The sequence below is a fragment of the Schistocerca piceifrons genome, chromosome 2, assembly GCF_021461385.2.
Source record: "Schistocerca piceifrons isolate TAMUIC-IGC-003096 chromosome 2, iqSchPice1.1, whole genome shotgun sequence".
NCBI lineage: Eukaryota > Metazoa > Arthropoda > Insecta > Orthoptera > Acrididae > Schistocerca > Schistocerca piceifrons.
The window spans coordinates 1,115,529,318-1,115,554,217 of NC_060139.1; the positions used below are offsets into that span (position 1 = coordinate 1,115,529,318).

Genomic DNA, 24,900 nt, shown 5'->3' on the forward strand with positions numbered 1-24,900 from the left:
GTGGTGAGACAAGTGCCGAGGTCACGTATGCCATGTTGTAGAGCATGCTCTGCAACAGGATATTGCGAGTTTCCAGTATATACACTATGCCTGTGCCCATTTATCCTAACTGATAATTTGGTGGTAGTCATGCAGATGTAGAAAGCTGAACAGTGTTTACATAATAGCTGGTATATGACATGTGTCGTTTCTATTTTTCACCTGATCCGCAGTTCTGGGTGACTTTCCCAAAATCTACACCTTTTCCTGGAACTCTCCAGGCCTTTTCCTTTACCCTTCTTCCTTCCCCTTCAACGCTTCTGTCTGGAGGAGCCACAGGCTCCGAAAGCTTGCCAATCACAACAGTCTTTTATGTGTATGTTCTGCTGCCGCTTGGTGAGTAGATTTTTTATCTATTCAATTAAATAATTTTATCAATAATTTATTGTTTATGTTGTTATAGTTACTCTTTATAACCTACTTAAAATACATCACGTACCCTCCTCTCCACAATTCTTCGAACACATAGTTTTGCCTTTTGTAAAAAATCACTGCGTTTCTGTATAACATACTTGGAGTCAAAGTGTCCAACATCTATTACAATTATAAACAGAAGAAAGAAAGTCATTGTATTTATTGGCAGTATTAAGCAATCAAATATTTTGAAAGAGTTCCAGTGGTATAAATTTACAATATCTTACAAATAAATATATACGTTTATTCTTTAAATCAGTTCTTAGCAATAACATAATAGTATAAATTGCAGAATCAATATAGCCAATTTTAATGTAATGACTGCAATACAAATACAAAATAACAGCGGTAAGTTATAACAAATGAGAGAGAGAGAGAGAGAGAGAGAGAGAGAGAGAGAGAGAGAGGCATTTAGACAATGTTTCATTACAGTGTGAAACTTATTAGAATTAAAATGAAGCCATAGTGAATTATAAACAGAAGAAAGAAAGTCATTGTATTTATTGGCAGTATTAAGCAATCAAATATTTTGAAAGAGTTCCAGTGGTATAAATTTACAATATCTTACAAATAAATATATACGTTTATTCTTTAAATCAGTTCTTAGCAATAACATAATAGTATAAATTGCAGAATCAATATAGCCAATTTTAATGTAATGACTGCAATACAAATACAAAATAACAGCGGTAAGTTATAACAAATGAGAGAGAGAGAGAGAGAGAGAGAGAGAGAGAGAGAGAGAGAGAGAGAGGCATTTAGACAATGTTTCATTACAGTGTGAAACTTATTAGAATTAAAATGAAGCCATAGTGAATTATTACATTCCAAAAATAATAATTATTGTGTTCTTTCACCCCAAAATAATACTTTCATTAGGTAATATATACTTTTAATTTCAGAAATTTTTACAACAGCTCTGAACTTCACTGCTTCGAAGAATTTATTACATGTGTCAATGAATGAGGGTTGATAACACTGCTTCAGTCATTCAATTGTTCGTCATGTGATATTCGCAATGTTCTTAATAACTTCTTATGTAAAGTTCTATCATCAAAAAGATAATCTACGTAAGTTTTAAAACTCACAAATCTTTAAACAACAACTTGAAAATGGGTATATCAGTATTTTGTAGATTCTAGCATTGCTAGATTTACTTTTAAATTTTAAAGTATATGAGCAGATTGAGCGACTTTCCATCCAGAAAATTTGCTGTTGGCAAGACCTCACTACGAAGAAAAATGGTCTTTCCGGAGTCAAATGCTAAAAAATACATAAATACCAGCATTGTAAGTGATACAAACAGGTATTAAGCAACGGGCATAAATATCATTCTGCTTGACGAGAAGAAAACTAGGTACATGAAAGAGTAAATTGGGTGTTCACTTTTCAGTTGAGATCATGTCCCCCATATGTGAAGAAAATAGCCAGTATGTAAAGAGAATTACAGATAAAAAGTTTTCTAGAATGAGATTTTCACTCTGCAGCGTAGTGTGCACTGATATGAAACTTCCTGGCAGATTAAAACTGTGTGCTGGACCAAGACTCAAACTTGGTGATCGTAACCCCAGACCTGTGTTGCCGTTTTGGGAGGTAGATCTCGTATCTGGAAAGAGGAGATGACAGTTAGGGTACTATGGGCGAGCAGCTGCCATCAATTTTTGATGGTGCAGAACCCACAATAGTGGAACTGCTGCCTAGTCCAAAGGCACCTGTTACCAGTCTTACCCCACAATAGTGTATCGAATCCAGACGTAATGTCGAAGCTGATAAAAAGTCATATGAGAGATTCCTGTAATCTAGGTGTGACTGCACCAATGCTGCATACAGCCATATCAAAGTAGAGTGGACCACACCGCGGTCGGTGTCGCTGAGGCATAGAAGAGCATTCAGGTGCGACCTACATGTCTGCTTTAGTTGACAAAGACGGGGAAGCCATGTCAGCTAGGCATCAAAGACCGGTCCTAAAAAACACAATGACAGAAATGCATAATGTAGGTCATGGCAGCCAAAAAATGGATGCTATGAGTGAAAGCCCAGGATTGTGCTTGGTGTATTGCTCCCTGCATTCTGCTTCCAGCAATAGCCGTCGCGGACGAACAAAAAAGATGGGGACACCATATGTCATGCAGCTGCAGCCAGATCACTGATAGCCACAGAAAGGAGAGCGACACTCAAAACAGAACCTTGTGCAAGCCCCTTCTCCTGCAGGGGGGGATGCTACAGGAGGCACCAAACTGTACCCAAAAAGTGTGACATGGAAGAAAGTTCTGGATAAAAATCAGGAGTGGGCCATGGAGGCCCCACTCCTTTAAGGTGGCAAGGACGTTATGGCACCATGTGGTATCATAAGATGTATACGCAGATCAATGAAAACTGCAACAAAGAACTGCTGTTGAGCAAAAGCTGTTCAGATAGCACACTTCAAGTGGACTAAATTATCTTCAGTAGAGCGCCCTTGGCGAAAAGCACCCTGGATCGAAGCCAAAGATCCGGGGATTCAAGGACACAATACAGCCTTCGACTAACCATATGTTCAAGTAACTTGCAGGACACTGAGTAAACAATCTGGACGACAGCTGTCCGTTTGAAGAGGCAATTTATCTGATTTCAAAATTGGAATAACGGCATTTTCTCGCTACTGGGAAGAGAATTCTGCATTGCACCAGGGATGGTTAAAGAAAGGCCAGGTACATTGACAGAAAAATTTGCAACACCAAAAAATAATTAATGTAGAGTAATGAAATACCAGGAATATATTTGTTGAGACAACGTATGTAAAGTGATTAATGTTGCAAGATCAGAGATCAATGTGAGTGTGAGATAAGCCACTGCAAATGTAAATGTAAATGCTGGTACGCTGTTGTACACGTGTCATGTGTCAGTTTGTGGGATGGAGTTCCATGCCTGTTGCACTTGGTTGGCCAATATAAGGACAGTTAATGATGTTTGTGGATGGGTTGAAGCTGTCATCAGATGATGTCCAATATGTGCTCGATTGGAGGTAGAGCTGGTTATCGAGCAAGCCAAGGCAATATGTTGATACACTATAGCATGTTGGCTTACAACAGCAGTATGTGAGCAAGTGTTATCCTGTAGGAAAACACCTCCTGGAATGCTGTTTGTGAATGGCAGCACAACAGGTCAAATAACCAGACGGACATACAAATTTGCAGTCAGCGTTCGTGGGATTCAGACAGACAGTTTTGTCAGTGGAAAAGCGAAAGCCATTGTCGATGCTCCAGGAGTAAAGACAATCAAGACATTGCTGAAGATGCCACTAAGTGAGACAGGTTCATAGAGAACTGCAATAGAAGGCAAAATCGTCAAAAAAAGGGAGCCGGAGATGCCCAGTGGGAGACAGGCCATTATAGGGTTATTGGCGATAGCAAAGAGAATGACACTCAGAATGGAACCCTGAGACACACGATTTTCCTGGATAAAGGTGTCCGACAAGGCAGACCCTTCATGCACCTCGAAAACTCGGTCTTTTAAAAATGTCTGAAGGAAACAGGGTAGGTGGCCATGGAAGCCCCACATGTGAAGAGTATGGAGGGTACTAGCTCTCTAGCAGGTGTCATAGGCCTTCTCCAAATCGAAAAACACGGCGACAGTCTGGGATTTCTGCAGAAAACCATTCTTGACATGGGTGGGCAAAATAATGAGACGGTCAACTGCAGAATGCCGTGTTGAAAGCCACACTGTGCATCCATCAAAAATTGTGAGACTCGAGCCACCATATCATCTGGGCATGAATCATATGTCCCATCACCTTACGAACACACTGGTAAGAGAGATGGAGTGGTAGCTAGAAGGAAGAGTGTGTGTGTGTGTGTGTGTGCGTGTGTGTGTGTGTGTTTTTGTGTGTGTGTGTGTATGTGTGGGTGTCAGAGAGAGAGAGAGAGAGAGAGAGAGAGAGAGAGAGAGAGACAGAGCTAATTTCGGCAAGAGCTGGATTTCTCAGAATCGTGAGTGTTACTGTGCTGCCTTCACTATGAGGAAGCTAGGTCACGCTCTCACTTCATCTCAATCCTCTGCCCTGGACCAGACACTGTTAACTTTCAAATGTTGCAGCACATTTCTCTTGTGGGCAAGCACTTTTTGCTTAATACGTACAACCGGACCTGGGCGGAGGGCATGTTTTCCTGCCACTGTCGTGAAGCCACTGTCATACCCACACCTAAGCCCGGTAAGGACAAACAACTTCCTTCTGGCTATCACCCACTTTGTTTACCCATGTCATGAATGGTTTTCTGTGGAAATCCCAGACTGGCTGTGTTTTTCAATTTGGAGAAAGCCTACAACATTTGTTGGAGGACTAGTATCATTTGTACTCTCTACACATGGGGCCAACTGCCCCATCTCCTTGAGGAATTTTTAAAAGACGAGTTTTCGAAGTACGTATGGGGTCTGCCTCCTCGGACACCTTTAGCCAGGAAAATGGTGTACCTCAGGGTTCTGTCCTGAGTGTCGTCGTCTTTGCTGTCGCCATTATCCCTACAATGGCCTGTCTCCTGCCGGGCATCTCCAGCTCTCTTTTTGTTGACAATTTTGCTATCTACTGCTGCTCTCCATGAACCTGTCTCATTGAGTGGTGTCTTCAGCAATGTCTCGATCGTCTTTACTCACGGAGCATCGACAGTGACTTTCGTTTTTCTACTGACAAAAACATTTGTATGAATTTCTGGCAGCACAGCTGGTTTCTCCCACCATTTTTACATCTTGGGCCTGTTGCTCTTCCATTCATTGACACTACAAAATTCCTGAGGCTCCTGCTTTATACAAAACTATCTTGGTCCTCCCACTTCATGCTCCCTGCAGCTTTTTCGATGGGTGTGAACCCTTCACAATCTTGGCTTTGTGCGGCAGCCCATCTTCACCTTGACCTTCATTCACTTTCTAAAGGCACTGCACCAGGCTCGGTCTATTGCCTTCAGTTTCATGACCTATGCATGGAATTTTGCAATAGTATCTTTGTGTACACTGGTGGCTCTTGGACTGACCATGGTGTCGGGTGTGCCTTCAACGTCAACCAACATTTTTTGGTACTGACTTCCAGCACATTGCTCAGTATTTACAGCAGAGCTCTTCACCCTGTATCAGATCATGGAGTACATCTGGTGACATACTCTTTTCAACTGTGTCACTGCTCAGACTCTCTTGGCACCCTTCAAAGCCTCTGTGCACTGTAGACTGTCCATCCCTTAGTGCACCGGTTCCAGGAAATCTTCCACTTGCTCACTTTTTATGGAGCCACTGTGATGTTTATGTGGGTTCCAGGTCATATCGGTCCAAGAGGTTGCTGATACTGCTGCCAAAGCTGCATTCCTCGTACTTCAGCCCAATAATTCTTGCATTCCCTCTGATGATCTCTTGTTGCTTTCTGTCAGGAGGTGATGTCACTTTGGCATCGCCACTGGTCCTCCATTCATAGGAATAAGCTCTGGGTTATTAAGCCTCTCCCAGTGGCTTGGACAACCACCTCTCAGTCCTCCTGTGGCGAGGAGGTCATTTTAACTAGGTTGCATATTGGGCACTGCCTTTATAGTCATCACCATTTGTTAAGTGGTGCTCCCCTACTACTTTGTGCACATTGCACCCAACTTTTAACTGTCTGCCGTTTCCTGAGGGGATGCCCTTTTTTTTTTACCGTTTACATTCCCGTTTGGGTTTGCCATCTGAGTTATTGGCCGTTTTAGTGAACAATACGTGGGCTGTCGACCGTGTTTTACTTTTTATCAGTTGTGGCAATATGGTGAAGGCCATTTAATTTTTAGTTCTGGGCCTCCATTTCCCTATTGCGTACTTCATAGACCTTTCTCCACGTCCCTGTTTGTAGCTGTCCTCTCTTCTGTCATTAAACGTTGACATGTAATCATTTTTAACTCCTCTCTTCATCTTTGTGTTTCACAGTTTTGGCATGGACACATATGACCCTAGGTGTTTTTGCGCCCTAAAACAAAATGGGGGAGAAATACAAAGCCCTTACATTCTTTTGTCGACTTATGTCTTTACCTCCCCTTGAGACCTCAAAATTTGTCGGGGAAAAATTCTAAAACGTGTCTGTGGAATCAGAGAAATATCAGGGAATTTCACTTGGAGAAACTTGTGGCAACCCTGATTTTAGGTTTTTATATATGGAAATTATTTTTGCTTCTAGTATTGCAGTTCTGAATTGCTGAGTTTATCTTAAACTAACTCTTGTTATTAATCACAAATACCATTAGGGAATATAACTTCTATAGGCATGTAAGTGTGAGAATCCATGGGTCCCTGAAGAAGCTTTTTCAACATGTAGAATAAATATTTTTTTCGGCTTAGCTGAAGTACCTCAGAAGATTATGCCATATGAGTAAACTGAGTGAAAGTGTGTTAGCAATCCTTTGTCCAGTTTGATACAGTAAGAGATTTCTAAGCACAAAATGGGCGGAACTGAGCTTCTCGGTTAGCTGACTCACATGCTGGTCTCACACGTGAGTGGTATCTGCATACCCAGGAACTTAGAACACGGGAGCTTAACTGCCCATTTATCCCTACTTTTGATATTCGTATCTGTAAGTCACTTTTATTTCTTTAGAACTGCACAATACAAGTTTTTAGGCATTAAGCTGGTACCTGTGGATCAGTACAAGCCTGTTCTGTTATTCTCCTGGATGTTTCTGGTATGGATGAGTTTAGATCTTGCATCAATAAGTTTGTAACACTGCAAAACATTAGAGTTTTTCCAAAGCCCTCCAGTGCCCCAAGTAAATCATTTTTGTGGACTTGGCAGCAAACACTGTGTGCCACACCATATTTTATGTTCTCCCTTTTTGAGTTTAATCTTATTCCTGTCTTATCATTTGTTAATGTGACCTTCCATTTTCTATAGTTAAAGTACAACTCAATCCATGCAAGGGGAAGACTTTTAATGCCATACTATTTTAGCTCCCCCTCACAGAATTTTTTAATCTAAACAGTCAAAGGCTTTGGCAAGACGACAGAGGGGATAATTTCCACTATTTAATTCTACTGGAATTGAATTTGTGAGATATTATGTTGGATTCTCAGTATAGAAGCCTTTACAGAAGTCAAACTGTGTTGTTAAAAAGTTATTCTCTGAATGGTGGTTCACCATTCTAAGTGGATTTAGGTTGAAATACTATGCAGAGATGAAGAGGCTTACAAAGGCTGGAATAGGCTGGTGAGATGCACCAAAGGAGTAGTTGGATGAAGACCACAACAGCGGACTTCAACTCAGTTTATTGATGGAAATCCAGCTCTTGCCGAAATTAGCTCTCTCTCTCTCTCTCTGTCTCTCTCTCTCTCTCTCTCTCTCTCTCTGACACCCACACACACACACACACACACACACACACACACACACACACACACACAAAAACACACACACACACACACACACACACACACACACACACACACACACACACACACACACACGCACTCTTCCTTCTAGCTACCACTCCATCTCTCTTACCAGTGTGTTCGCAAGGTGATGGGACATATGATTTATGCCCGGATGATATGGTGGCTCGAGCCTCACAATTTTTGATGGATGCACAGTGTGGCTTTCAACACGGCATTCTGCAGTTGACCGTCTCATTATTTTGCCCACCCATGTCAAGAATGGTTTTCTGCAGAAATCCCAGACTGTTGCCGTGTTTTTCGATTTGGAGAAGGCCTATGCCACCTGCTAGAGAGCTAGTACCCTCCATACTCTTCACATGTGGGGCTTCCGTGGCCACCTACCCTGTTTCCTTCAGACATTTTTAAAAGACCGAGTTTTCGAGGTGCATGGAGGGTCTGCCTTGTCGGACACCTTTATCCAGGAAAATCGTGTGTCTCAGGGTTCCATTCTGAGTGTCATTCTCTTTGCTATCGCCATTAACCCTATAATGGCCTGTCTCCCACTGGACATCTCCGGCTCCCTTTTTTTGACGATTTTGCCTTCTATTGCAGTTCTCTATGAACCTGTCTCACTTAGTGGCATCTTCAGCAATGTCTTGATTGTCTTACTCCTGGAGCATCGACAATGGCTTTCGCTTTTCCACTGACAAAACTGTCTGTCTGAATCCCACGAACGCTGACTGCAAATTTGTATGTCCGTCTGGTTATTTGACCTGTTGTGCTGCCATTCACAAACAGCATTCCAGGAGGTGTTTTCCTACAGGATAACACTCGCTCACATACTGCTGTTGTAAGCCAACATGCTATAGTGTGTCAACATATTGCCTTGGCTTGCTCGATAACCAGCTCTACCTCCAATCGAGCACATATTGGACATCATCTGATGACAGCTTCAACCCATCCACAAACATCATTAACTGTCCTTATATTGGCCAAACAAGTGCAACAGGCATGGAACTCCATCCCACAAACTGACACATGACGCGTGTACAACAGCGTACCAGCATTTACATTTACATTTGCAGTGGCTTATCTCACACTCACATTGATCTCTGATCTTGCAACATTAATCACTTTACATACGTTGTCTCAACAAATATATTCCTGGTATTTCATTACTCTACATTAATTATTTTTTGGTGTTGCAAATTTTTCTGTCAATGTACCTGGCCTTTCTTTAACCATCCCTGGTGCAATGCAGAATTCTCTTCCCAGTAGCGAGAAAATGCCGTTATTCCAATTTTGAAATCAGATAAATTGCCTCTTCAAACGGACAGCTGTCGTCCAGATTGTTTACTCAGTGTCCTGCAAGTTACTTGAACATATGGTTAGTCGAAGGCTGTATTGTGTCCTTGAATCCCCGGATCTTTGGCTTCGATCCAGGGTGCTTTTCGCCAAGGGCGCTCTACTGAAGATAATTTAGTCCACTTGAAGTGTGCTATCTGAACAGCTTTTGCTCAACATCAGTTCCTTGTTGCAGTTTTCATTGATCTGCGTATACATCTTATGATACCACATGGTGCCATAACGTCCTTGCCACCTTAAAGGAGTGGGGCCTCCATGGCCCACTCCTGATTTTTATCCAGAACTTTCTTCCATGTCACACTTTTTGGGTACAGGTTGGTGCCTCCTGTAGCATCCCCCCCTCAGGAGAATGGGCTTGCACAAGGATCTGTTTTGAGTGTCGCTCTCCTTTCTGTGGCTATCAATGATCTGGTGGCAGCTGCATGACATATGGTGTCCCCATCTTTTTTGTTCGTCCGCGACGGCTATTGCTGGAGGCAGAATGCAGGGAGCAATACACCAAGCACAATCCTGGGCTTTCACTCATAGCATCCATTTTTTGGCTGCCATGACCTACGTTATGCATTTCTGTCATTGTGTTTTTTAGGACCGGTCTTTGATGCCTAGTTGACATGGCTTCCCCATTTTTGTCAACTAAAGCAGACATGTAGGTCGCACCTGAATGCTCTTCTATGCTTCAGCGACACCGACCGCGGTGTGGTCCACTCTACTTTGATATGGCTGTATGCAGCATTGGTGCAGTCACACCTAGATTACAGGAATCTCTCATATGACTTTTTATCAGCTTCGACATTACGTCTGGATTCGATACACTATTGTGGGGTAAGACTGGTAACAGGTGCCTTTGGACTAGGCAGCAGTTCCACTATTGTGGGTTCTGCACCATCAAAAATTGATGGCAGCTGCTCGCCCATAGTACCCTAACTGTCATCTCCTCTTTCCAGATACGAGATCTACCTCCCAAAACGGCAACACAGGTCTGGGGTTACGATCACCAAGTTTGAGTCTTGGTCCAGCACACAGTTTTAATCTGCCAGGAAGTTTCATATCAGTGCACACTATGCTGCAGAGTGAAAATCTCATTCTAGAAAACTCTTTATCTGTAATTCTCTTTACATATTGGCTATTTTCTTCACATATGCGGGACATGGTCTCATCTGAAAAGTGAAAGCAAGCCTGTAAAAGAAAGGCGGGGGGGGGGGGGGGGGGGGGGGGGGGGGGGCAGTTCTCAATTCTTGAGCAGTGACCCTCTTGTTTCTTTTTTTTTTTTTTGTTTTTTTTTTTTTTTAAACCTTTGCAATTTGGGTGAGTTTATGTTCAATCCTTGCACCCAATTTACTCTTTCATCTACCTACTTTTTTTTCTCGTCAAGCAGAACGATATTTATGCCCGTTGCTTAATACCTGTTTGTATCACTTACAATGCTGGTATTTATGAATTTTTTTTGCATTTGACTCCGGAAAGACCATTTATCTTTGTAGTGAGGCCTTGCCAACAGCAAATTTTCTGGATGGAAAGTCGCTCAATCTGCCCATATACTTTAAAATTTAAAAGTAAATCTAGCAATGCTAGAAAGTATACAAAATACTGATATACCCATTTTCAAGTTGTTGTTTAAAGATTCGCGACTTTTAAAACTTACATAGATTATCTTTTTGATGATGGAACTTTACATAAGAAGTTATTAAGAACATTGCGAATATCACATGACGAACAATTGAATGACTAAAGCAGTGTTATCAACCCTCATTCATTGACACATGTAATAAATTCATCGAGGCAGTGAAGTCCAGAGCTGTTGTAAAAATTTCTGAAATTAAAAATATATATTACCTAATGAAAGTATTATTTTGGGGTGAAAGAACACAATAATTATTATTTTTGGAATGTAATAATTCACTACGGCTTCATTTTAATTCTAATAAGTTTCACACTGGAATGAAACATTGTCTAAATGCCTCTCTCTCTCTCTCATTTGTTATAACTTACCGCTGTTATTTTGTATTTGTATTGCAGTCATTACATTAAAATTCGCTATATTGATTCTGCAATTTATACTATTATGTTATTGCTAAGAATTGATTTAAAGAATAAACGTATATATTTATTTGTAAGATATTGTAAATTTATACCACTGGAACTCTTTCAAAATATTTGATTGCGTAATACTGCCAATAAATACAATGACTTTCTTTCTTCTGTTTATAATTGTAATAGATGTTGGACACTTTGACTCCAAGTATGTTATACAGAAACGCAGTGATTTTTTACAAAAGGCAAAACTATGTGTTCGAAGAATTGTGGAGAGGAGGGTACGTGATGTATTTTAAGTAGGTTATAAAGAGTAACTATAACAACATAAACAATAAATTATTGATAAAATTATTTAATTGAATAGATAAAAAATCTACTCACCAAGCGGCAGCAGAACATACACATAAAAGACTGTTGTGATTGGCAAGCTTTCGGAGCCTGTGGCTCCTCCAGACAGAAGCGTTGAAGGGGAAGGAAGAAGGGTAAAGGAAAAGGCCTGGAGAGTTCCAGGAAAAGGTGTAGATTTTGGGAAAGTCACCCAGAACTGCGGATCAGGTGAAAAATAGAAACGACACATGTCATATACCAGCTATTATGTAAACACTGTTCAGCTTTCTACATCTGCATGACTACCACCAAATTATCAGTTAGGATAAATGGGCATAGGCATAGTGTATATACTGGAAACTCGCAATATCCTGTTGCAGAGCATGCTCTACAACATGGCATACGTGACCTCGGCACTTGTTTCACCACACATGCCACCTGGATTCTTCCGCCAGACACCAGTTTCTCAGAACTCCGCAGGTGGGAACTAGCACTACAACGTGTCCTTGGTTCTCACCACCCACCTTGCCTTAATTTACGTTAATTTCTCCTGTCTCAGCTTTCCTTCACTGTAATTACTCTTTGCTTCACTCCGTTTTAGCTTTCTACATCTTTCATTGTCTTTCCCGTCTATTTTCACTGCCCCCTCCCACAGCTGTTGCATACAATACACTTAGCTTCTCACTCTTATTAACTCATGTACAGTTTTAGTAGTAATCTCTGTCTTGCATATTACCCTGTCTTCCACCTTTAAGCTCTCAGGTTTCCGAATCTTGCCCGATGCAGTCCCCAACAATTAGTCTTTCCTTCTCATCCTGTACGGTAAGTCACCCATGACCCACGGTTGTGGGTAACTTTCTCAAAATCTACCCCTTTTCTTAGACCTCTCCAGTCCTTTTCCTTCACCCTTCTTGCTTCCCCTGCAACCCTTCAGCCTGAAGAAGGAGTCACTGGCTCCAAACGCTTGCCTATCACAACAGTCTTTTATGTGTGTGTTCTGCCACTGCTTGGTGAGTAGATTTTTTATCTATCCAATTAAATAATTTTATAAAGAGTATCTGTGTGTGATGTTTTTATTGGTATACAACTTGTTATAAACAAAACTTATTTTTACCATTTAATATGTTTCCAGATATTTACCAGTGGTAAAGATGAAATTGGGTTGATTGTACTTGGTTCTGACAAGACACAGAATCCACTTGATTACCCAAATGTGAGTGTGGAATTTCCTCTTGCACTGCCTACATGGCAGATGATATCCTTTGTGGAGAAATCTTTACATGAAAGTGAAATAAAAACAGATTGGATAGATGGTGTTGTTGTTGGCATGCAAGTCTTGAAAGATGAGCAGGAGTAAGTATTTAAAGCTGTCTGTTTCATGACATTCCTGGAACATGTTCCAGAATGTGTGTTACACAAATCACAGTGACATAGTTGTGACTTTATAAACTTGAATCAATATGTTTTTGTAATGAAAAAGAAACAGAAGGCACAATACCTGCAGAAATAGGAAATTTCTTTGTGTGATTTTGCTGTATGAATGTTTTTTACAGTTTTTCAGCTCAATAATTAAGGAGGTATTGATACAAGGCTTTGCCAAAAATCCATCTGTCACCTACAATTCCAGCCCTGTCACTGGCATTCCCTACCCCACAATATGACTGGGCCACCATGAAAGCAGCCACATCATTGTCAAATTCACTGAAACTACTGCATAGCAATTTACTTGAGTATGGCTGCTGTTGTGGTCTTGAGTTTGGTTTAAGCACTGCGTCAATACCTTCTCTTCATAGCACTCGGAGGTCGCGATCTGCGACTGTTTTTACAAATGGCAAGAGAACTTTTCCTCTAGTTGCTTGTTTTTCAGTGAAAGATGCAAATATTTTAGAATGTAGTGCCTTATGTATATCTGTTAGAATAGCCACAAGGTCTGAAAGTTATTTTCAAATGATTGAGGTCTTCTACAGAGTATTGAAATTCACAGATTCTTCCAACCTGGTCCACCAATGTCTTACATACTCCTCTTCCTCCATGGATTGTTTCCAGTATTTGGAGATGAAACATTAGGCAGCAAAACGTGCCTTATAACCAAAATCTAATGAACATATAATTAAATTAACCAAAGATGTAATGTTGCACTCTCAGGTAAGACTGATCTTGAATGCAAAGCCAAAGTGGAAATTAAATGTACGCTGCAACATTCATCTCACTTTTTGTTATTGAAATTATTCACAGTGCCATAGGGAGAACTGAGTTTATGTGTTTTATAGAGTCAGATACACACTGTGGCACAGGGTGCTGTCCATTATTCTCCTGACTATGATGTGCAGGAATGGTAGTCTTCCTTCTTCTTTGGTCTCCATAGTGAATTTGATTTTGTGGCGTGTGGAGTTCAGATGTACAAAGAAGTCAAGAAGTTTGTCTCTTCCATGAGGCCAGATGACAAGTGTGTTATCCACATAACAGAAGAAGAAGAAGAAGAAGAAGAAGAAGAAGAAGAAGAAGAAGATGGATTTCCATTTGGATGACATCAGGGCCTCTTCCTCGAAGTGCACCGTAAACATATTCACAATCTCTGGTCAGAGTGGGCTGCCTATTGCGACTCCATCTGTTTGCAGGAGGGGGGTGTGCCACGAGTCAGTGAAGTGGGAAAGTTGACCAAGTAATATGCGTGACGTGTCATACCTCGACCGATATTGAGAACAGAATAAAAAATTCAGAGGCATTACTTTTCAGCACTCCCATGCATATTCTGTATGCAAGAAAAAGCTTATGGAGCAGGTTTCTCATTCAGAAATTCTATTTCAGTGTTGGTTGTTTACTCGAAGTCCGTGTTAAGCATAATGGAAGAAGGAGAAATGTTTATCAGCATTCCAGATTTGGCAGTGGCAGGCTCATGGTCTGCTGAGGCTCTGGTTTATTGTTTCACTATATTGCTGCTTGCATTGCTCAGAATCTCATTTTGTGCGAACATAGAATTGGTAGGTTCAGGAGGGCCATGCTAAATGCCTTGCAGGGCCTCAGTAGTGCCACCAAACTAGCACCTGAGAGGGCAGACAAGTGTTCACTCATGCATACGTGATCCTGCAGTGAAGTTGTGTACATTTAGTCAGGAAGTGGGCTTGTATACAGTGAGACAAGTATCCACACAGACAATGTGATGGCATCTGGAGCAGCACAGACTGTCTAGCCCTTAATGCAGCTCTAGAGAGAGGTGAACTGACAGCGGTGCAACTGACAACAATGCCAGACACAGGAATGGCACTGTGTCATCGTATCAGATGAGTCTCGGTTCTGCAACATTGTCACAATTGATGCCAACAGACCTGGCCAGATTGTACCTGTCATTCACATGCGGGTCCAGCATGTGATGTTATGGTATGGGGTGCAACTGGATACATGTCACAACCTCTGGTTCACATAGCCAGTAATTTGGACAGCAGCCATTGCATTTGTGTTTTGTTAAGGCCTATCGCTGTGCCCTATTCTCAAGGGCTCCGTGATGTTATCTTTTAACAAGATAATGCAAGACTACACATCACCTGAGCTGTACTGAGCTACCTCGATACAGAGAGTGTTCCACTGTTGCCGTATCCAGCATTTTCTTCAAATCTGTCACCTGTGTAGAACGTCTGTTCACTGGATGCCAAGAGATGGCTATGCCACCAGTCGCCAGCCACCAGTCACCAGCCACTACAGTTGATGAACTCTGACATATGACATACAGTTGAGTAGCATGAAATGATGTACCCATGGCTGTAATCCAACCTCGATTTGATATCCAGTGTGGTGAGAGCTGTTCTGCTGTTCCAGTTTCAATACTGAAATTCATATATTATTTTTATGCTATCCTAACCAGATTGGACTGTGGTGTCATACAGCATAAAATATCTTACAACATGTTGAATCAGTGATGAGAAGTGTAGAACAGCCAGCAGGGGAAAGATGTTGGCAATGAGACAGCTTTTATGTAGAACAGCAGTACAGTGTTTCACAGTGCATAATGCTTCCGCAGATTGAGAACAAAATGTGTGGTTTGCTTTCATCCATTTTCACAAACATAGCCTTGAAAAATAATGTTGACATTACTGTGCATTCACTCTGAGGCATATTGCACTCTGAGAATGTTCATCGAATTCAGTTACTTTGTATTATATTTCAGTAACAGTGACATAATAGCAAATTGGACTGTATGAGTTTTTATGGATTTTTTTTCCAGAGACACCCTACCATTTCTTCAGATTTATTTAATTTGGGTATAAATCCTTTCCAGCATATATGCTGTACACAAAATGTTGAACATAAAATGTAGCTATCTGCTGATTTAACATCTTGCTGAGTATACCAGTACAATGTTTTGTTGTAACAAATAGTTCAATGTATTTTACACACTTATAAACTTATTTATACATTTATAGTAATTTATACCATTACATTAATGTTGTACCTTAATGTTCTGGAAGACGATATTATAAGGAGCCTCATACTTTTCCTGGATGATAGAGTTGTCTATAATGAATTATTGCCTGAAAAAAATCTGCACAAATTTGAGTCAGATCATAACATTCCAAATTGGTCCAAAGATAGGCAACTGAGTTTAAGTTTTCAGAAATGTAAATTGGAGCACATCACAAAACAAATAAAAGACAGTATTGTATGACTACATTATCAAATAATCACAGTTTTAATTGGTCAACTCATACAAATATCTGGATGAAATGAAATGGTGACATAGACTCACTTGTAGGCAAAGCAGAATGCAGACTTCAATTCATTGGTAAGATACTGGAAAATGTAATCAGTCTATAGAGGACATTGCTTACAAAATACTTGTGTGGCCCATTCTAGAATATTGCTTAAGTATGACCCATAACAAATAAGGCTAATGGCAGACATTGAATGTATACAGAATAGTGTAGCATGATTGATCATAGATTTATTTGATGCATGGGAGAGCATCAAGAAGCTACTAAAAATTGGAAATGCCAGACAAGTGAAGATAGACGCCAAATATATGACAAAACCCAACTTATGAAATTTCAGGAACCTGTATTAAGTGAGGTATTTAGGGATTATACAATAACCGCATATGTATCACTCCTATAGGGACCATGAAGGCAAGATTAATTACAGCATGCACAGAACCATTTAAAGCATCATTCTTCCCACACTCCACATGGACATTGAATGGGGAAAAACCATAATGTGTGGTACAACAATGTACTTTGTCGTACAACCCACAGTGGTTTATACAGTGTGCATGGAGACATGGAATCAGTTGACAGTAGCTGGGTAATGGTTCATATTGATTCCCATTTCCCTGTTGCAGTAGGTGATCTCATGCCTCTAATTATTTTTTCATTGCTATCTTAACTTGCATTCTTCAATTCAGTTTATTAACCCTTCTTATCTCTTTGTATTAGGGCAAATGTACAGTTAACTTTTAAGGAATTTGTATTTTCAATTTATCAACTGGAGGTTTGTTTCATATGCAGCAGCAATGTTACAAATTATTTGTTTCAGTTTCTTTAGAATAATTTGCTGTTTCACAGGTGCCTTGAAGAAAATAAAAGATCTCAAAAGTGTCTTAATGACAACCGATGGCCTCATGTTGACAAGACAGCTGGTTGCCTTGCAGAGGGCATGGCTTGACGGTCTGAACATCAGCTTAGACACCCTGCAGTCCCAACGCTACAACCAGATCACGAGGAGGAAAGGCTGGGAGCGTGTCATGGCTGGCATAGATCTAGCCTTGCAACTTGAATACGACCCTGTGAAGGTATTACTAGTGCAGCTGTCATCGCATGCAGACTTTCATAAGCAAAAGATATAAATCTGTTGTTAAGAATATCAATACAAGAATCACCATTTTAAAGCAGTACGCCCTCACCCTCGCCCCCATCACCGCTCCCACCCTCACCCCTGTCTCCACACTGCAGCTGTAAGTGAAGGAAGGTATATTAAGATAGAAGAAGTAAATTTTAGCTGACGATGCTAACAGTTTCATAGTTTATACAACATAAAAAAGTATGCCTTGCAAGTTTACCAATTAAATATCTTATATTTTCCTCCCAAGAGAGTCTTATGAGACTCAAGATCTTTACAGTTTCTCTTTTTTTCTTTTGTGTCTTTAGTTTAAAATAAGTTTCCTCTATTGTGGTGTTGTTTTGAAAAAATACTCGATTGTTTGGAAAAATTATTCTTAATTCTGTAGTCACACTTTTGTTGTGTCTAAGTACTACTGGTTTCAGTAGCAAGTACCAGCATCAGTTCATCTTATTATCAAAAATTTCTTTGCAGAATAAAAGCTGACCACTGTGGCCAAGCGGTTCTAGGCACTTCAGTCCGGAACCGTGCTGCTGCTACGGTCGCGGGTTCGAATCCTGTCTCAGGCAGGGATGTCCTTAGGTTAGTTAGGTTTAAGTAGTTCTAAGTCTGGGGGACTGATGACCTCAGACGTTAAGTCCCATACTGCGTAGAGCCATTTGAACCATTTTGCAAAATAAAAAGCTTCTGTACAACTGCAAACTAGACATACCATTTTCAGGGTGCAGTTCACATCTATTGAAAGCACAACAGTGACCTTTACTTTTAGTAGATAAGACACCTACAGGGGTAAGTGACTTGATGACTGCACACAAGAAGTTGTCATTTATTCCATATGTAGCTACCATGCAGACTCATATTTTGTATTAGTTTGTCCTTACTCTTCCAAAAGGTTAAACCTTGTCTCTGCAGCCACAGCTTTCTCTCTTCAGCAGTTGTCTTCATCTCCATGTGTGAAGAAAATCCCATTCATTGATCATATTGTTTAAGTAGGATGTTCTCAGTCATCCCCTTGTTTTCTTACCTACGATCTTGCCTTCAGAAATGTTTTTTAAAAGATTATTGTCTCCAGTTAAGTGTCCAGTGTATTTTGCTTTGCCCTGGCCTATAACTTTCAGTGGTTCTTTCTTGTCTCCTATTTCCTTTAACTTTTCTGTCAATGCAGCTAGTTCTTGTACTTCTCCTCCAGAACCACATTTCAGCAGGTTTGAGGCGAGCTTTCTTTGGCTTTTCTAATGTACAGATTTTGCATCTGTGTGTCAGAACACTCCACACAAAGGTCTTTACAAATATTTTCTTAATGTGGAAGCTGATATGTTTATTCAGTTGCAGCTTCTTCTTATTTTGGAAGGAACTCTTCACCTGTGCTTTTCTTTTCTTGAATGCCTTGAAATATTGATTGTTTTCTTGCAAAATGCTACTGAGATAGTGAATTTCAGTTCCTTTCTTGAGTTGCTCATTGTCTGTTCTTGTGTCAGTCCTACCTCCACCTCCTTTCTTGTCTGTAGCCATAACTTTTGTCTTCTTTGTATTCATTTTTAGCTTTAGTTTTACCACTTCTTGATTTAAGGCCTGAAACATTTTATTTAGTTCCTACTCTGATTTACTATTGCGATGTTGTCAATCTGCAGTGTATATGCATGCAATTAAGTTTCCATATCGACATCATGCTCCAAAAACCACCTAACTGTGTGCGGCAGGGGGTACGTCTCATGCCACCAACTGATCCCCTCTGCCTTGTTCCACTTCTGTATTATCTCTTAACTTCTCAAATTTTCTTTTCGTGATCATTTCGTGAATTGTATATGAGAGAAACTATTATGTTGTCAGACTCTTCTCGGAAACTACTCTCTCGAAATTTGGGTAGTAAATCTTTCCGTGATGCACAACTGCTCTCTTATGGCATCTACCACTGGAGTTGCTGAGCATCTCTGTAATGATCTCACAGTGACTAAATGATCCTGTGACAAAACACTCCAGACTTCGTTGGATCTTCTTTCTCTCTTCTGTCAGTCCTACTGGGTAAGGACACAGGGGTAATTTACATTCACTTAAGATTCTTCCTGTGAATCTTAGTCTGGCATCTGCTTTTCTATTGCTGTTTTATGTGGTCATTCCACTTTAAGGTTGCTCTGGATAGTTACTTCTAGATATTTTATGGTAGATTCTGTTTCCAGCAATTTGTCATTAATAGTGTAGTTGTACAGTATTGGATTTCTTTTCCTGTCTGTGTGTGTGTGATATGTTACATTTATTTATGTGCAGGGTCAACTGCCAGAGCCTGCATCATTCACCAATCCTCTGCAGGTCATTGTGCAAATTGATACTGTGTTCTGTTGTTGCTACTTTCTGATGGACAAGTGTAGTATCTGTGAACAATATTAAGGAGCCTCTGACAATTTCTACTGGATCATTTATATACATTGTAAGTGTAATGGTCTTATCACATTTCCTTGGAGTATTCCAGAAATTACCTTTTGATTCTTGTCATCTTTTCTTTGTTGTTGTTATTACTTCCTTGATGAATATATTATGGAAGTAAGGTGATAGAAGGCACCCGTCTCTCACTGCCCTTCTGGTTTTCCTTCTTTCATATCCAGTTCAGCACTCTGACTTTTGTATACACTCAAAATTAATCATCTGTCCTTCCACTTTGGACATTACTTTAAGGAATGATGATATAATGGTAATCTGTTTATTAAACAATATTTTAACGAAACACTATGCTTTCTGATCATATAGTGGCTTGATGATGGAATTTGATACTGAAAGTAGTAATCATTAGACAAAATAAAAGTGAAGCTATAATAAAAGAAAGTAATATTTTGGATCATGTCAGTTGTTGTTCCAAACAACAGCACGTCAGGAATAGGTTCAAATGGCTCTGAGCACTATGCGACTTAACTTCTGAGGTCATCAGTCGCCTAGAACTTAGAACTAATTAAACCTAACTAACCTAAGGACATCACACACATCCATGCCGGAGGCAGGATTTGAACCTGTGAACGTAGCGGTCACTCGGTTCCAGACTGTAGCACCTAGAACCGCACGGCCACTCCGGCTGTCCAGGAATAGGTACTAAAATTATTTGTCCGCTGATGACCTCACAGCTTAGAACACTAAAACACAAATGTTAATTGTTTGTTATGTGCCCTGATAGAGTTTACAACTGTTTACAGTTCACGATTGGTTGTTGGAGATTGGGCATTACTCACATAATGTATTTAGTGCACAGTGTAGAAAAAGGCAGTTTCCAGAAAAGTAAACAAGTGTAAAGGCAAAAGTTTCATGACAGGATGTTGTGTCACCATACTTGGAAGACAATTATAGCCAAAGACAGAAATTTAAAAGAAACTGGCTCATTTGAGCTGCGGAGACCTAGTCGAGGATTCTCAGTAGATAATTGTTAGCACAGTAGAATTTACAAAGAGACAATGTCAGTTCGTGTGAGGGAATGTTGATTGGTAAGTACCTATCAGCTTTCTCATAAAACTCACAATTTGAAGAATACACATCAAGGAAAAGGTAGAAGTCCAACAGTGTCAAATCTAGACAATAATATCGATCATCCAACAATTTTGCAAAATCCCCAGTTGTACTTACTTTACTTAATTACTTACTTACTAACCTACTCAGATTTGCTGTGTACCATACAAGGAACTGGTTTCCACTAGTTCACTCGATCAGCTGCCAAGTTCTCACCTTCCTCCAAGTCCATGCATTGAAGATTCATTGCAAAAGTTCCAGGTGTTAGAAGGACTTCCTGTACATCTGTATCTGTCCATTGATTTCCACAACAGTGTTGATTTTGGGAGTCTTCCACCTTACATGCGTAGAACATAACCTGCAATCTTCAGTCTTCTTTCAACAATAATTTTGTGCAGGCTGTCTAGACGTTGTATTCTCAGCACTTCATCGTTTGTAACTTGGTTGGGTTAACATCTTCAGAATTCATCTCTAGCATTGTTGGTGAAAAATATGGAGACTGTGTGCTGATTTTACTGACATTTTCCAAGTCTCACACATATAAACGATAAAGGAGTACAGTCAAAGATTTGTTGACATATTACAGACCTAATTGCCATATGGACTGATTTTCCAGTTCTGCTGGTGATTTCTGCATCTGTGACCTCATTATTACATATAAAGCTACCGAGATATGGAAATCTGTCAACATCTTGTAGTATCTTCTATTGCACTGTAATCCGGGAAGAGATGAGTAATTTCCACTTACTTTGCACATTCTGTTTGCCTTATCTCTATTAATTTTCAGCCCTACACAATAGGGCATTTAATGAGAAAGCAGATAAAAATTAACTTGATGCCTTCCAAGGAGACGGTCTCTACTAAGTCTCTACTCCTTCAAGTCTGACTATGTAAGAGTAGACCAGACATGGTTTAAATTCAGAGAAATAGTATCGACATCAATTAAGAGATATATACCAAATAAATTGAAAGGATACCAAATAAATTAAAAGGATGGTGCACAAAATATGTCAAAACTCAGCTGCAGAAGCAATGAAAAAAAGCATGTAAAAGTTTAAAAGAATGCAAAATCTCCAAGATTAGCGATGTTTTACTGAAGCTCGAAACTTAGGGTGGGTTTCAGTGCAAGATTTGTTTAATAGTTCCCATAGTGAAACTTCGTTTTGAAATCTGGAAGAAAATCCAAAGAGGTTCTGGTTGCATGTGTAGTACACCAATGGCAAGACGCAACCAATACCTTCACTGCGCAATAGCTGTGGTAATGTTACTGATGACAGTGCTACTAAAGCAGGGTTACTAAACACGGATTTCTGAAATTTCTTCACCAAAGACAACAAAGTAAATATTGCAGTATTCAAATCAAGAACAACTGCAACTGTGAGTAACTTAGTAGTAGCTCTCCTCAGTGTCATAAAGCAGTCATTAAAGCAAAAGCATTTTGCTGGAGCATGTTCTTAAAATTTCAATCATCAACTTTCTCCTCCGAATGTGAAAATATTTTGTTAGAGCCCTCTTATATAGAGAGAAATGATCTTGTAATAAAATAAGAGAAATCAGAGCTTGTACGGAAATATTGAAGTGTTTGGTTTTCCTCAAATGCTGTAGGGGAGTGGAATGGTAGATAAATAGGTTGAGGGTGGTTCTCTGAACCCTCTGCCAGCATTTAATTGTGAATTACAGACTAGTCATGCAGATATAGATAATGTAGATAGGCTTTCAATATTGCGCACTGATTCTCTAATGTTATACATTGCTCAAATACTTTCGTGGTGCTTTGGAGTGACCCCTTTAAAATAACACTTTACCAGTCTTCTTAATATGTATTTTGGTAACCAGGTTGATAAGAAGTTACAACAATACTCTCTTATTACTCCCCAGTTTTGGGTTTTATTAATGAACAAAATCGACACAGTGTTCCGTATCAATTACTGGCTGAAGTTTCCTGCTGATGGAACCAATATGATTTTCTGTGTTTCTGAGCATACAGGTTGTGTACGCTGTTTGGAGTCTAGTGTATGCTGAATCAAATGTTTTTATTGTTGTGATCTTCCATCTGAAGATTGGTTTCATGGAGTTGCCCATGCTAGCCTATCCTGTGTGACCCTCTTCACCTCTGCATAACTACTGCAGCGTACAGTAACTTGAACTTGCTTACTGCAGTCAGTTTTTGGTCTCCTACAGTTGTTACCCCCATTATATTCAGAGATGACCACATATTGTGGAAATTGCATACTGTAATGTAGGATGCAATAATAACGTATGGAAGGTTTCTGTTGAAAATTACAAATTATTTAGGAATAAAGGAGATGGCTCACCAAAAGGCAGAAGCACTGTCTCATCGATAGCCACACGAACAAAAGGTATGTAGAATGAGATTTTCACTGTGCAGTGGAGTGTGCACTGATATGAAACTTCCTGGCAGATAAACACCGTGTGCCGGACCAAGAGTCGAACTTGGGACCTTTGCCGTTCGTGGGCAAGTGCTCTACCATCTGAGCTATCCATGCACGACTCACGACCCGTCCTCACAGCTTTACTTCCACCAGTACCTCGCCTTCTACCTTCCAAACAAAGGTACGTTGCTTGGCGAGCTTCCAGAATGCACTTTCTTTTTCTAGCTGTAGGGAAAACATGCGCGCGCGCGCACGCGTGCGCGCTCACTCACACACACACACACACACACACACACACACACACACACACACACACACACAAATTCTCACATGCGCATGCATGTCTCCTTATGCTGTGGTCGCTCAACTGCCAGCTCTTTACTGGCCCACGGTGAGTGTTCTGGAGTGAGGTGGGGCTTTAGAGTGGGGTAGGATGGGGTGGGTTGAGGCAATGTGAGAGATGGAGAGAGATGGGAGGGGTTTGGAGGGAAGCATTTAGTGGCTCGTGGGAGAGTGGGGAGCCATCTGTGGGCTAGCTAGGGGTGCAGGCAGAGGGGTCAGGCGACAGACAGCTGGGCACTCATAGACTAGGGTGTGACGTGAGATAACAGCACACAACTAGCTGATTTGGGGGGGGGGGAGAGGGGGGGGAGTGGCGTGTGTGTGTGGGGGGGGGGGGGGAGGCAGGGGGGCTGGGAGTTAACTTGGATTTAGGCCAGGAAGCAAAGGATGTGCTGTATGGCTACGAAAGTTGAGTATTCTTAAATAAGGTCAGCTGGTGCCAATGTATTGGAAAGTAACTGGCACACAAAGTGCAATTGTGGCTCCTTTTTCTTTGTGAAAGAAGAAAAGAGAGAGAAATCGTCTCATTAGCGAAACAATGGCAAGAGACTACTATTTCTTGTTACTTACACTGCTGCTTTCTTTGATAATGATCAACAAGAACCAAATAATAGACTGTGTATGAGAGAAAATGTTCTGAACGAGAGTTTGTTTCATTTGTATAACATTTTATTCCATCATAGATGCTGCACTTACAGTTTCATATATGCATTGCAGCAGCAGACACAATAAAAGTAGCAATCAGCAGTGCTTAGTTTGTTGAATGGGTGAAAAATAGGCCACTGTCCCAGTTCCACATATCCCCAAAATTTGATTCTGCCAAATTCTGTACTCTCTGAAATCGAATGTTTAATCCCAAGATGAAAGTGAACAAGTTTGATGCAGTATTGCTAACATTGTTTATTACTCATCTTGCTGAATGAAATGCATACCGTGTCCTTTCTGAAAGGTTTGCAGAAGTAATGCACATACACACATACACACACACACACACACACACACACACACACATGCGCGCAAATGCAAATCACACATACATGACCACTGTCTCTGGCTGCTAGGGCCAGACTGGGAGCAACTGCGCATCATGGGAGAAACAACGGTCATGTGTGTGTGTGTGTGTGTGTGTGTGTTTTGTCCACTTTGGAAGAAGACTTTCTGATCGAAAGCTTACGTGTTTAGTAGTCTTTTTGTTGTGCTTGTCTGTGACCTAACATCTCCTGTATACTGTGAATAGCAATGTATCTTTTTTATAATATGGTCATTATTCCAGCCTAGATTTTCTATTGTTTGTTTCCTTTTAAGACCTTATAAAGACAGTTACTGA

General features: G+C 40.4%; 1 protein-coding gene and 1 pseudogene across 1 annotated transcript in view; one reads left to right on the top strand and one right to left on the bottom strand.

Moving 5' to 3' along the window:
• Positions 1-607, bottom strand: part of LOC124776172 (molybdenum cofactor biosynthesis protein 1-like) — a 55,580-nt gene extending 54,973 nt beyond the window's left edge. Inside the window, exon 1 of the mRNA XM_047251009.1 lies at positions 479-607. Within this exon, the coding sequence (XP_047106965.1) occupies positions 479-607 (129 nt within the window). The remainder of the gene's footprint in view (positions 1-478) is intronic.
• A 1,087-nt stretch (positions 608-1,694) lies between these two features.
• Positions 1,695-24,900, top strand: part of LOC124776173 — a 59,882-nt pseudogene continuing 36,676 nt past the window's right edge.